The sequence below is a fragment of the Cynocephalus volans genome, chromosome 10, assembly GCF_027409185.1.
Source record: "Cynocephalus volans isolate mCynVol1 chromosome 10, mCynVol1.pri, whole genome shotgun sequence".
NCBI classification, from domain to species: domain Eukaryota; kingdom Metazoa; phylum Chordata; class Mammalia; order Dermoptera; family Cynocephalidae; genus Cynocephalus; species Cynocephalus volans.
This window is the reverse complement of record NC_084469.1, coordinates 95,940,675-95,953,858: the sequence shown is the minus strand read 5'-3', so window position 1 is coordinate 95,953,858 and position 13,184 is coordinate 95,940,675. Positions and strand designations below refer to the sequence as shown.

General features: G+C 56.2%; 1 protein-coding gene across 2 annotated transcripts; it reads left to right on the top strand.

The window, feature by feature from the left end:
* Positions 1-3,942: 3,942 nt before the first annotated feature.
* Positions 3,943-12,583, top strand: SIRT6 (sirtuin 6). 2 transcript variants are annotated; one of them, XM_063111474.1, is made up of 8 exons: positions 3,949-4,020; positions 5,287-5,414; positions 7,020-7,202; positions 8,858-8,917; positions 10,666-10,761; positions 10,837-10,917; positions 11,476-11,599; positions 11,674-12,583. In XM_063111474.1, the coding sequence occupies exons 1-8, from the start codon at positions 3,955-3,957 to the stop codon at positions 12,013-12,015; spliced, it is 1,080 nt and encodes a 359-aa protein (XP_062967544.1). In that variant the 5' UTR covers positions 3,949-3,954; the 3' UTR covers positions 12,016-12,583. The 2 variants fall into 2 exon arrangements, with proteins under 2 accessions (XP_062967545.1, XP_062967544.1); XM_063111475.1 differs by lacking the exon at positions 5,287-5,414 and having other exon boundaries at positions 3,943-4,020.
* The last annotated feature ends 601 nt before the right edge of the window (positions 12,584-13,184 follow it).

Below are 13,184 nucleotides of genomic sequence, written 5' to 3'. Positions count from 1 at the left end.
CCTCCTCCAGGCAGACTCTCTGGTTGCTCCAGACCCCACCGGATGCCAAGGCCGTATGACATGGTGGAATAGACCAAAGGCTCTGAAGTAAGGCAGGTGTGGGTTTGAATGACACCTTTGCCACTCTGTGACCTGGAGAGGTGAGTTAACCTCTCAGGGCCTAGGTTTTGTTGTGCCGTCAGGCCAGGTGCAAAGAGGCGCTGGGGAAGGCTGGCTGCCCAACCCTGGGTGCAAAACCTCACTTTGGTTTTCTCCACCTGTGTCCTGGGCTGGCCCCACTCTGGGAGGGATGTGGGGGGCCAGGAGGGAGTGGGGATGGCTGAGGAAGGAGCATCCCTCTTTGGGGATCCACAGTCCAAGACAAGGGTACGAGGGAAGCCCGCTGGATCCCTCCTCAGGGCCTTTGCACAGGCCATTCCCTCCGCCTGGCATCCAGTTCCTGCAAATATGCACACAGCTCCCTCCCTCTCCCCCTTCTGATCTTGGCCCTAATGTTACCTTCTCGGGGAGGCCCTCCCTGGCCACACTCTGATTCCCTTTCCCTGCCATGGGACGAAATATACATTTTTACTTATTTATCTTGTTCAGTATCCAACTCCCTCACTCCGCCATCAGCTCCTCGAGGGCAGGGATTTCTGTCTGCCCTATTCACTGCTGCTTGCTCTGTGCCTAGAACAGCACCTGATATCAATATCTGCTGAATAAACACTCGAAAGTGAGAGATCAGGGTCCCTGAGAAAGTAGGTCTTCAGAAAAGCGAGTGGTAGCTGTGGCTGGGGGAGAGCAGAGGGGGACAGGGGAGGGGGTGCTGAAGCCAATTGTGAGGGACAAGTGTGTGACAGGCCTCTCTGCAGGGAGTGGACGTTCCAGGTGAAGGGAACCGCCTGGGCAAAGGTCCGGTGGCTGGAAACCTTGTACAGGAAGCAGTGGGGACGTCAGGGTGGCAGAAGGCAGCAGAGAAGAAAGGGAGGAGAGGTGGGTAGAGGCTGACAGGTATAAACTTGAACTTGGGGTTGGTGAGGAACCATGCAAGAGTTTTGAGCAGGGGGGGCCCTCGTCATATCAAAGCTGCTCCTGATGAGAGGCAGGGGACAATCGTCCAAAGGCCACTGGATCTTCAGCCAAGCCCTGGGAGACAGAAGCCTGAAGTTGGGGGGTACCGGGCATCTTGGTGGCCTCAGACTCACCTCTGTCTTCTTAAATCGCGCCCGGAGAGTCTTCATGGCCAACGTCGGATGTTTCTTCTCTCCTCAGGCCACCTGGGGAAAGGCAGGGGTGGAATAGGGTGAGGGACACTAGTCCTGGTGAGTGGGAGGATTGGCTGCCTCCCTCTCCTCAAAAGGACTTCTTCCTCCTCCCTGAGCAGGACATAGACCTGCTCCATCTCCTACCTGCTGTGTGTCCTTCCGCAGGTTACTTGCCCTCTCTGAGGTTCATTTCTCTCATCTACAGAACGAGGGAGATAATCCCTTCTTGACCAACTCGTGGTCAGTTTTCAGTGAGGTTCCCTAGCATACAGCGTGGCAAACAGTAGGCGCTCAATAAGTGCAGCTCACCAGTATTTTCCTGTTATCCAAGTTGATCAAGCTCTTTCTGGTCTCCAAGCTTTTACACGTGCAGTTATTTCTACCTAGAATGCTTTCCCCCCTCTTTTCTGGCTCATCCTTCACCGTCCAGTCCCAAAATCTCTCGCTCTGCTCAGCTTTGCCTCTTGCTCCCAGACAGAGCTCTAACTCCCCCAATTGGGTTCCCCCCACCCTGGCTGGATCTCTTCCTCTGCTCCAGCCCTTGCTCCACAGACTGGGAGGGTCTGGGCTGGTTCTGTCTTCCTCAACAGTCAGGGACCCCTGGGGTGCTGGCCGTGTGCATGTGTGTGCACATGTGAGCATGAGGTGTTTGTGTGCGTACGCATCTGTCCTCCTGGGCTGTTCCCTGCTCTGTGCATGTGCAGGTATGAAGGTCAAGCAGGAATATCTCAGGGGAGTGTCTTGCAAGATGTGTGACTGGGGGTCCCTATGTCTGAAAAGGGTCTCCTTGAAGGAAAACCCTTATTTGCCTCCTACCAGGGAGTGGGGGTGGGATGGCCTCTCACCTATCCACCTGCCCGTGAATTCTCCAAGCCATCTTACCACCCATCCACTCACCAGTGCCTCTATCCATTTACCCAACCACTGTAATTCATCCGCTAGCTGCCACCCACCAACCCACCCATCCAATTCATCCCTTGGTTCATCGCCCTCCAACCAGTTTCACCCACCCACGCATCTGTCTACCCATCCATTCATCTGTCTATGCCCCCATCTTTCCACCCACTCGCCCCATCCATCCACCCCCACTCCATCTATCCCTCATCCATCCACCCAGACTTCTACCCCCCCATCCCTCTACCCACCCATCCATTCATTCATTCCTATCCACTCACCACCTACCCGGCCCTTTTTCTTCCACCTCTGACTAAAGGACTCAATCACACCCAAAGCGGGGTGTAATGAGACACCCAAGAGAGGAGTCCACAGGTTGCCTGGGCAGGAGGGAATCTGTGGGCTTGGGGGAGGGGGAAATGCCCTTTACACTTAGGGAGATGCTTCCTGGAAGAGGTGAGGGTAAAGAAGCAGGGCTCCACGGCCCGGGCAGGATGTCCAGCAGCACAGCCTCTAGGCAGGGCAAAGGCTGGCAAGTGGGAAGTGCATGTGCCTGTCGGGTGCGTGGGTAGCTCCTCAGCATGGCTGGGACCCAGCACCGGCCTCTCCTTTCGCCCACATTCAAGGGCTCAGGGGCCCAAGGCCCTAAGGGGAGCCTCCGTCCCAGGCCTCCCTCGCCTCCGTCTTCTCCTACCTCCTGCAGCTCCAGTGCCCCAGCACCAGGCCGCTGTGCCCACTGCCGGCTCCGGTTACCCACTCCCAGCTGGGCCACGAGCTCGCACCAGCAACTCCTAGAGCTCGGCTCTGACACCCGATCAGCTCTGAGAGGGTGGCCGCCCCAGGGGGCCGGGGATGAGCTGAGGGAGGAGACAGGCTGGCAGTGGGGCTGCCTGTTGGTCAACGGGCTCTGGCGCGAAGACACCAAGGTCTTCCCTGTCATCTCTGGGCAGCTTTCAGTTTCTGGAATGAGCCATGGTCTTTCTCTCCTTCCAGCCTTTGCACTTGCTGTGCCCTCTACCAGGAACACTCTTTCTGTTCGGCTCATTCTGTCCTGCTCACTCGTTGCTGCAACATGCCCTCCTCCAGGAAGCCTTCCTGGATGTCCCCAGGCTGGGTCAGGTGCCTCTTCTGAGCTCCCTCATTGTGCCCTCTGTGTCTCCCACTGCACCCCAGTCACACTATATCACCCCTGCCTGGTCACATGTTTGTGTCCATCACCAGCCACAAGGGTAAGGATGGTGCTGCCTCGGTTTCCCAGTCTCCCCAGCACACAGTGGGTGCGCAACACGTGTTTCTTAGAGTCCTTAAGGCCACAGGCCCCAATGACCTTGAGCAGTTTCTCAACTTCTTGGTGTAGTCAGGACCTGTCCTGCTGAATGCAAACCATGCACCTGGAAAACGTTCAGATAACTTAGAGTGGCAATCAAGACCCTCCCTTGGACCGGAGTCCTGCGTCCTGCTCTCTGGCACTGTCCTCATGGAGTTTACTAATCTGTAAAAAGGGGAAAGGGCGCAACGGTCGCTTGTGCCCCTCACTTTAGAGGTGACTGCAGAACTCTCACGTGGGCTGCCGCCCCGATTTCCCGCCGGGAACACTGGCCAGCTCCGCACCAGGCTCCGCGAGTGTGCAGATGTAATCGGGATTTTCTCTGCCAGCAGTTAAGATGGCGCCTGCGGCGTCAGCATGAGGCGCATGCGCCTTGGAGGGAGCGGCCGGACGCGTAGGAAGGAAATGCGGCTCCCGTCCCGCCCCATTTCCGGCGGAAGCGGCCTCAACAAGGGAAACTTTATTGTTCCCGTTGGGACGGCGAGGATGTCGGTGAATTACGCGGCGGGGTTGTCGCCGTATGCGGACAAGGGGAAGTGCGGCCTCCCCGAGGTGAGTGAGGCTGGGGGTACCGAAGGCCGCCCCCAGGGCCGCGGGCTGGGAGGAGCCGGACGGCAGCGGGGCATTGTGGGAATATCAGCAGGTACCGAGGCTAGACAATGGGAGGGACTTCCCAGTGAGAAGGGGGCGGGAAGTGACGCCCCCTGTGCGCCGGGGACGCGAACACGCCCAATTCTGGGGTGACCGAGTAGGGGCAGAGAGAGACCCGGGCCGGGGAAGGCCTGAAGGGCTGATGGGAGGAGAAGGGTGGAGTCCCAGGCTGGGGGAACGTCAGGGGCAAAGGCCGGGAGGCGAGAATAGGCACAGTTGAGAACAGATTAGGCGAGAGAGGTCTCCAGGCCAGGACGGGACTCAAATGCCAGGCTGAGGAGTTGGCACTTTACCCTCATGGTGATGGGGAAGGGGTTTGAGCTGGGAGGGACCTGGACAGTGTGTGTCAGAATGATCCTTCCAGCCACTCGTAGGGGAAGTGGAGGCATAGGCTGCCCCCCTGCACGGTGGGACTTTGGGCGAGTCCCTTCCCTTCTGGGTCTCCATCAGCCTTTCTGCCAACTGGGGGTGAAGTTTGCCCCCATTCCATGAAGCCTGGTCCTTTCATTCTCAGTCCTGCATTTAATGAGCCCCGATGGTGTGAATCCCGCCCTTCACTGCTGCTGTTATTCACTGTGTTATTCCACAAACATTTATTGAGCACCTAGTGTGTGCCAGGCACTTTCTAGGTGCTGGGGCCACAGCAGCAAACAATACAGACAAAAACTCCTTGTTCTAGCGAGGGAGACAGACATGGGACTACATTGAAATCAGGTGGCTGGGGGAGGTGTCACTGCAGTGACATTTGAACCAAAACCTAAGGGAGGTGAGGGGGGAAGCCATATGGGTATCGGGGAAGAGCGTTCCAGGCAGAGGGCACAGCCTGTGCGAAGGCCCTGAGGCAGGACTGTGCCTGGCTCATTGGAAGAACAGTGAGGAGACTTGAGCAAAGTGAGTGAGAGGGGAATGGGAGGAGGGGAGAGTAGGGGGGTGACAGGGCAGGTTGTGCAGGGACTTTTGGGCCATGGGCAGGACTTGGACTTTTCCCAGAGGGAAGTGGGAACCATGGAGGGCTGTGGGCAGAGGAAGGACATGAGGACGAGCTGCCTTTTCTACTCTGGGAGAATGTGGTCCCCGGGCCAGGCGAGGACAGCTCTGTCTGTGGCTCATGGCTTTGCCACTTGGGGGATACACTTTGACCCCTCCCTTCTGCTCCCTCACCCCTAGATCTTTGACCCCCCGGAGGAGTTGGAGCGGAAGGTGTGGGAGCTGGCGAGGCTGGTCTGGCAGTCCTCCAATGTGGTGTTCCACACGGGTGCCGGCATCAGCACCGCCTCGGGCATCCCCGACTTCAGGTCTGTGAGTGTGGAGGGAAAGTCGAGGCAGGGCCTGCCATGCTGCCAGGCGCTTCCCAGCAAGTAACAGATGCCCAGGCATTGGAACCCATCTGCTCCCTTGCTCCTGGCTGAGTCCTGGGTACTGGGGAGGAGGAAGACTCCTCTCTCTCAGAAATGTCCCTTGAAGTCCCATGCAAAAATCCACTCACCCATTGGCCAGAACATGGTCACCTGATCGTACCTAGCTTCAAGGGATGCTGGAAAATGTACTCTTTCTTCTATACTGATGCATGGCTGCATATTGGGGTTCTGTTACCATAGGAAGAATCGATATTAGGGACCATTAACTCCACACTCACTTGCAAGTATTTTTCTGTAGGACTTGGTGTCTGGCAAATGGCTTAACTTTCAGGACCTCAGTTTCCTCTTCTGTAAACTAGGATGTGAGACCAGATAACATCTAAACTCCCCTTTACTCCCGACAGCCTGTGTTAGACAAGAGTTTTGTTGCTGAAAAGCAGGGGTCTCAAACTGGTGGCCCCTGGGTGGCCCCCATAGGTAGCTGAGTTTGCAACCCCTCCCCAAAGAACAGCCTGTTGCATTTATAATCTCTTTCTGAGGCCTCTTAGACCCCCAGCCCAGATTCTCGCAGTAGGAGGGCAGATTCTTCGTTCTTGGAGGAATGTTAGATAGGATTCTAATGCATGGCTCCCCCACAAACACCCCCCTTCCATAACCTGCTGTGGCTCCCTATTGCTGCACAGTAGAGTTCCAGACACCTCGGACTGGAAGTCAGAGCCCTTCCTGATGCAGCCCTGGGTCATCTCTCCACTTTCCACCCCTGCTGCTCCTGCCACAGCCCCTAAACCACTTGCATTTCCCCAAACTCATGGGCTATTGCCAGCACCCGGGCCTTGTTTACCCCTTCTGTCTGCACTGTCCTGCTTGTCCCCCTAGCCCTTCAAGAGACTGTCCAGCCTCCTCCAGGAAGCCTTTTCACACTCCCCCCAGGTCCCTCCCTGTGCCCCAGGCCTGACCCCACAGGGCCAGAGGGTCCGTGTCCATCTGTGTCCCCCACAAGGTTGAGGTGTAGGGCAGAGCTTGGGTCCATTAGGCCCCAGCATCACCCAGCCCAGGGCCAGGCTCAGGGCAGCAGCAGGAAGTGCTGGTTGAACAGAATAATTAATTTTTGCCCTTGTGCACATTCTCTCCCTCTCTCTGCCTCTCCCTCTGTCCTTCTGTTTGTCTCTCTGTCTCTCCAATTCTGTCTCTGTCTTGTTTTCTCTACCTTTTTCTCCATCTCTCTCTGTCTCTGTCTTTTTCTGTCCCCTCTTCCCCCAAATTTGTTCTCTCTCTATTTCTCTTTTTCTCTGTTTCTGATTCCCTTTTTCTCTCTATCTCTGTCTCTCCAATTTTCTCTCTGCATCTGTGTCTCTCTGATTCTTTTTCTCTCTGCATCTGTGTCTCTCTGATTCTTTTTCTCTCTGCATCTGTGTCTCTCTGATTCTTTTTCTCTCTGTCTCTCCATCTCTGATTCTTGCTCTGTCTCTTTTTCTGTCCCCCTCTCTCCCTGGTTCCCCCAAACTCTCTCTCCCTGCACCTCTCCCCACCTGCCGCTTTCAGGGGCCCCCATGGGGTCTGGACGATGGAGGAGCGGGGCCTGACCCCCAAGTTCGACACCACCTTTGAGAGCGCATGGCCCACACAGACGCACATGGCGCTGGTGCAGCTGGAGCGTGTGGGCCTCCTGCGCTTCCTGGTCAGCCAGAACGTGGACGGGCTGCACGTGCGCTCCGGCTTCCCCAGGTAATGCAAAGCCCACCCCATCCCCTCCAGACCTGCCATTGTCTCTTGTTCCCGCCTCATGGGCACAGCTCGAACTTTGGGGTCCCCTTTTCCTGGTTCTAAGAGATTCCAGCCCTGAGCTCTCTGGATCTTTCTCGGCTCAGTGTGTGTCCCCACCAGGACCCTCAAGTCAGCATTGCAGCTGGGGCCAGAGGTAGAGGAACTAGGGGGTGGGGGGAGAGTTGTCAGCATCTAGAATTTGTGGTTTGTTAGGTTTTTAATATTTATCTTTATTGATTTTATGCTGAATGTGAACATCGTGTTCTGGGCCAGGCTGATTTCTTAATACTAAGTGTGTCCCCTGTCCCCTGCCTCACTTTGCCAGGCTATACTCCTGCGGTGACCGATGAGAGCCAGGTCGGTTGTTTATACAATTAGCAGACACTTCATACATGAGAAAATGAGGAAAAAGGAATTTCTCTACCTCCCTGGCATGGTAGAGTTAAGGGAGGGCCCTGGTCCCAGCTGAACCCATTCAACTCTCTCAGGGAGATCACAGTAATTAACTAGACGGATGGCTACAGACATAAGGCTTTCTGGCTTGTGTAGACGTTTCTAGAAGTGAAAGCAAACAGTCTCTCACTTTATAGCACATACGTTTCCGTGGCACCAGAGATTAGAGCTTTTACAGGAATGTGGAGAAACCCAGGGAGATTTTACTTGCCACATGATTGTGTCACAGTCCTCTGTGTGTATATCAGGGAATAGGCACCATGTCCCCTTCATTGACCATGTGCAGACAGGAGCAAAATGGGCCACACTGAAGGACTCTTTATTTATTTACTACTGACTGCATGCCACACATGGTCCTAGATGTGGGACACAGAGTGAACTAGACAGACAGGAATTCCTGCCCTCCTGGGGTTGATACTCTAGGAGGGAGGAAACAAACAGAAAACAAAAGAAGTAAATGAATTCAATTCTGTGTCAGACATGGAGAAAAATATAGCAGAGGAGGGTTGGGGAGTGTATGTGGCTTTTAACAGGGACATCAGAGAGGGCTTGTCTGACAATTGAACAGAGACATGGGAGAGGTGACAGAGGGAGCCGTGGGGAAGAGCCTTCCAGGCCTGATATTTGATCCCTCAGAATATCTCAAGAGTTGGACGCTGTTGTCCCATTTCACAGATGGGTACTGAGGCACAGAGAGGTTAAGTGGCCTACTGTAGGTCACACAGCTGAGAAGCACTGGAGTCAGGATTGGATCTCACATTCCTCTACCTCCAAAGCCCTGCCCCAGGGCCACTTATCACCTCAGATTCTTCCCTTACAAACTGGGAGTTAGAATTCCTGTGCTTCCAACCTGGTGACATTGGGAGGGTCCCATGTGCTTACAGAGGGGCAGGCATTTTGTGAACGGAATGGGCTGCCCATTTATGGAGGTAGGGTCAGCCGCGGGGGTTAATGATTCCTCAGGCTCAGAGAGGTTGAGCCACCTGCCCAGGGATGCACAGCATGCGGATGGTGGATCCAGCAGCTGGAAGAGCTGGAAAGAGGGAGTTGGCCAATCTTGTGTATGAGGGTTAGGGAAGGCTTCCTGGAGAAGGAGAGCCAAAGCCTTGGGATCTGGGGAGCCCTCCCCACCCCCACCAAGCCTCTTCCTTCTTCTCCCACAGGGACAAGCTGGCAGAGCTTCACGGGAACATGTTTGTAGAAGAATGTGTCAAGTGTAAGACGTGAGTACCGCATGGGGGTAGGGGCTCGTCCAGGCTGTCCCCAGGCTGGTGCCCGATGCCGACCACCCAGCCGCCAGCCCCATTTTCTGTCACCTCTCTGCAAAAGGGCCTTGTGAGCCAACTCTGATGTTCCCAGAGACCCAGAGGGTGTGTGGCCCTCCTGGCAGTGGGACTGGGTGCATGCCTTCCTCCCAGGGAGGTGTGTTAGTTTCCTGGGGCTGCCCTAAAAAATGACCACCAACTGAGGGGTTTAAAACAATAGAAAATTATTTTCTCACGGTCTGCAGGCCAGAAGTCCAAAATCAAGGTGTGTCAGGGCCATGCTCCCACTGAACCCTGTAGGGGAGGCTCCTTCCTGCCTCTTCCTGGCTTCTGGTGGTGGCCGGCAGTCCCAGCAATCCTTGGCTTTTAGATATATCGCTCAATCTCTGTCTCCAATGTGGTCTTCTCTCTGTCTCTGTGCCTTTTTCTTATAATATACTAGTCATTGGATAAAGGCCCACCCTAACCCAGTAGGACCTCATCTTAACTAAGGTTGCATTCTGAATTACCAGGGGTTGAGACTTCAGCGTATCATTTTGAGGGACACCATTCAACCCACAACACATTGTGACCCCACTGTGGGAAAGCTGACCCGTCCCTGGAGGTGGTGGGCTCTGGGTGTGTCTCCCCTCTTCTGTGCACAGCCCCACAGCTGTGGACATCTGCCTGGGTGGGGACATGGCTGCTCCCCTGCAGGTGGAGTCCCCCAAGACCAGACCACTGGTGGGGCCCCCGATTTTTTTAAAAAATCATCCCCAAATTTATTTTAAAAGATCTCAAACCAATGTAGGAAAAGCTCACAAAAATCATATGATGAACTCTACTCCCCTAGACCAGGAGTTAGCAAACTTTTTCTGTAAAAGGTCAGGGAGTCAACATCTTCAGCTTTGAGGGCCAGATAGTCTCTGTCATCTGCTGGTCTCTGCCATTGTAGCACGGATGCCACCATGGACAACACATAAATAGACGTGGCTGTGTGTCAATAAAACTTTATACAAAAACAGAAGGCAGAGGGCCAGATTTGACCCATGGCAACACAGCTTGCTGACCTCTGACCTAGATTCACTGATTGTTAACATGTTCCCACAACTGGCTTTTTCTTCTCTGTGTGTGTTATTGGTATTTGCTGTACCATTTAAGAGTCAGTTGCCGGGCTGCTGGTTAGCCCAGTTGGTAGAGGGCAGTGTTGGTAACACCAAGGTCAATGGTTCAGATCCCCATACCCGCCAGCTGCCAAAAAATAAGTAAGTTGCAGACTTCATTATGCTTTGCCCCTAAACCCTTGAGATGCTTATCACCCACGGTCTACAACATTCTCTTCCATAACTACTATTTTTAAAGTCAGAAAAAGTAATATCAGTGTAGCACTATCCAGTCTCTAGTCCATATTCAGATTCAACCCGTTCCCCCAGTGCTCCCGTTGTTGCTATTTTTTCCTGGTCTGGGGTTCAGTCCAGGGTCGGGTCTCTTAGCTCCTTTATCCAGGGCAGTTTCCTTCCTTTGTTCTCTGTGCTGTTGTGTTTGTGCAGCACCCAGGCCGATGGCTTCACAGAAGCCCCTCGTTTGGGGTTTGTGGCATGTTTCATCACGGTTAGATTTGGATCAAGTGACCCCCCACTTCCCTGGGACAACATCTTCCCAGAGAAAGCACAAGAGCCACCCCATCTGACCGGGCCCCGGCCCTCCCTGTTGCTTCCCCAATGCAGGCAGTACGTCCGGGACGCCGTGGTGGGCAGCATGGGCCTCAAGCCCACGGGCCGCCTCTGCACCGTGGCCAAGGCAAGGGGGCTGCGGGCCTGCAGGTGAGTGATTCCTCGCTCACCCTGACCCCTGCAGGGCGGAGGCCCTTCTGCTCACCCCGCACCCTCCCATCACAGGGGGGAGCTGAGAGACACCATCCTTGACTGGGAAGATGCTCTGCCCGACCGGGACCTGGCTCTTGCTGATCAGGCCAGCAGGTCTGACCACCCGATGAGCCCAGGGTGGGGGGCAGGTGGGGGTGACGGGCAGAGACCCAGCCAGCTGCAGCATGGGGCAGGGCCTCTGGCTTGGAGATGGAGTCCGGGAAGGCTTCCTGGAAGAGGTGGCCTGGGCCAGGGACTTCACACACTCCATCTTCCCCTCATGGCGCTCTGTGGGTGCTGCACGAGGCCCATTTTGCAGGTGAGGACAGTGAGGCTTTATCCAGGTGACTCCTTCATCCAGTGTTACCCAGCCAGGAGGTGACCAAGCCAAGATTCCAACCCAGGAGTCCCAGCTCTTTACCACATTATGACGCTCCGGTGAAGCGGACAGTAGATAAAGTCCCACCCAGATCAGCGACTCTGTTTCTGCCAATAGAGTATAGAGGTGGCTCAGGCAGAGGGGAAGGGACAGGGGCAGGACCCAGGGCAGCCCAGAAGCCTAGTGGGGGAGCGGAGGTGGCTGTAGTGTGTGTTGGACACCCAGGTCTGCCATGTTGGCAGGAGAAGGGTTAGGGTGGGGGATCAGACCAAGCACATGGTCCCTGAACCCAGGAGTGCTGACCTGTCCATCACCCTGGGCACCTCGCTGCAAATCCGGCCCAGCGGGAACCTGCCACTCGCCACCAAGCGCCGGGGAGGCCGACTGGTCATCATCAACCTTCAGCCCACCAAACACGTATGTGCCTGAGTCCACCCTGCCTGACCCCCATGTTTCCTCTGCTGCCACCTGACCTGTCCCCTTCCCCACAGGACCGCCATGCCGACCTGCGCATCCACGGCTATGTAGACGAGGTCATGACCCAGCTCATGAAGCACCTGGGGTTGGAGATCCCCACCTGGGATGGCCCCCGCCTGCTGGAGAGGGCCCTGCCGCCCCTGCCCCGCCCACCCGCCCCCAAGCTCCAGCCCAGGGAGGAGTCCCCTGCCTGGCTCAATGGCTCAGCACCTGCCGACCCCAAACAGGAGCCTACAGCTAAGCCCTGTGCCCAGTACAACGGCTCAGAACCTGCCAGCCCCAAACGGGAGCGGCCGGACAGTCCTGCCCCCCACAGGCCCCCAAAAAGGATGAAGGTTGAGGCTGCTGCCAGCTGACCAGGGTGCTCGGGGAGGGTGGGGCTTTTTGTAGAAACCGTGGATTCTCCTTTTCTTATGGCATCACTTTGGTACTTGTATCTGTCCTCCGGAGACCTCAGGGTACTGAGGCTGTGCTCCGGGCCCCGTGTCAAACTTGCCCTCCATGTCGTCTCGCTTGGCTCTGGGAAGCTCTGGTGGGGCCTGGGAAGGAGCTGCACCCTGGAGCTGACAGTCCAGACACCTGCTTCCCCTCACCCCACCATGCCCCAGCCTCTGACTCAGGACATTCTGGGGAGGTGGTGGCTGGGCCCTCCCTGGTTTCCAGCCTCAACAAGAATGAAATCCCTCTGTCCCCTGGGCCTCGTCTCTGGACCCATCACACCTCCAACCCCTCCCAGGCTCTTGATCTGCCTCCCCAAAGCCGCCTTCACAGGTCCTCCAGAAGGGGAGCCGCACCTCCCAGCAGGACAGACAGTAAAGGCTGCCACTGCCTCTGGGGCTGGAGGGAGAGAGCTGGGGCCACCCGGCTTCCTCCAGGATTCCAGGAAAGTTTTCAATGCAATAAAAGCAGAACATTCTTGTTGCATCAGAGTGTTTAAATCCCTGACGTGTGCCAGGTCCTAGACCAAGGGGGCAGGAATGTGTGGTCCCCTCGCCCCCCCGGGACATCTGTCTGTGCTTCAGTTGCAATCTCCCTCCCCAGCCTGCGAGCGAAGAGCAAGGGCCCACCCCCCAGGCAGCTCCAGGGACCGGGCCGGATGTCTGATGGTGATGACATACAAGCTGGCGTTTGCTGAGTCTCCAGTTTGCAGTTATGTACTGAACTTATTTGCAAGGTTTTTTGCTGTTCAATATCTGCCCTCCGCTACTAGGCTGTGAGCCCCTTGAAGAGAGAGCGCATCGCCCGCGGGGGGCCGGGCGGGGGTCGTGTCGACGCCTTCGGGGGAGCGCAGGTGCGGCCGGTTCCGTCCCTCCCCAGCTGTGACCTGGGGCCGTGACTCCACTTCCAAGGCCTCAGTTTCCTCATCCGTAAACCGAGCAGGATGGGTGTCCCGGCCCCCACGGAAGACAGCTGCCTCAGTTCCTCCGCAGGCACCTTTGAGGGGCCTCCCGGGTCCCCCAAATCCGCCGGGACCTCGCGCTCCGGGCGCGCCCGGCGCTCCGCCCCGACCCGCCGCCGCTCTCCG

Excerpts from the sequence above, each read along its gene's own strand:
- SIRT6 (XM_063111474.1), top strand. The coding sequence starts at position 3,955 with ATGTCGGTGAATTACGCGGCGGGGTTGTCGCCGTATGCGGACAAGGGG. Across the intron at positions 10,918-11,475 it reads CTTGCTGATCAGGCCAGCAG|GAGTGCTGACCTGTCCATCA; the intron begins GTCTGACCACCC and ends CCCTGAACCCAG. Across the intron at positions 11,600-11,673 it reads ACCTTCAGCCCACCAAACAC|GACCGCCATGCCGACCTGCG; the intron begins GTATGTGCCTGA and ends CCTTCCCCACAG.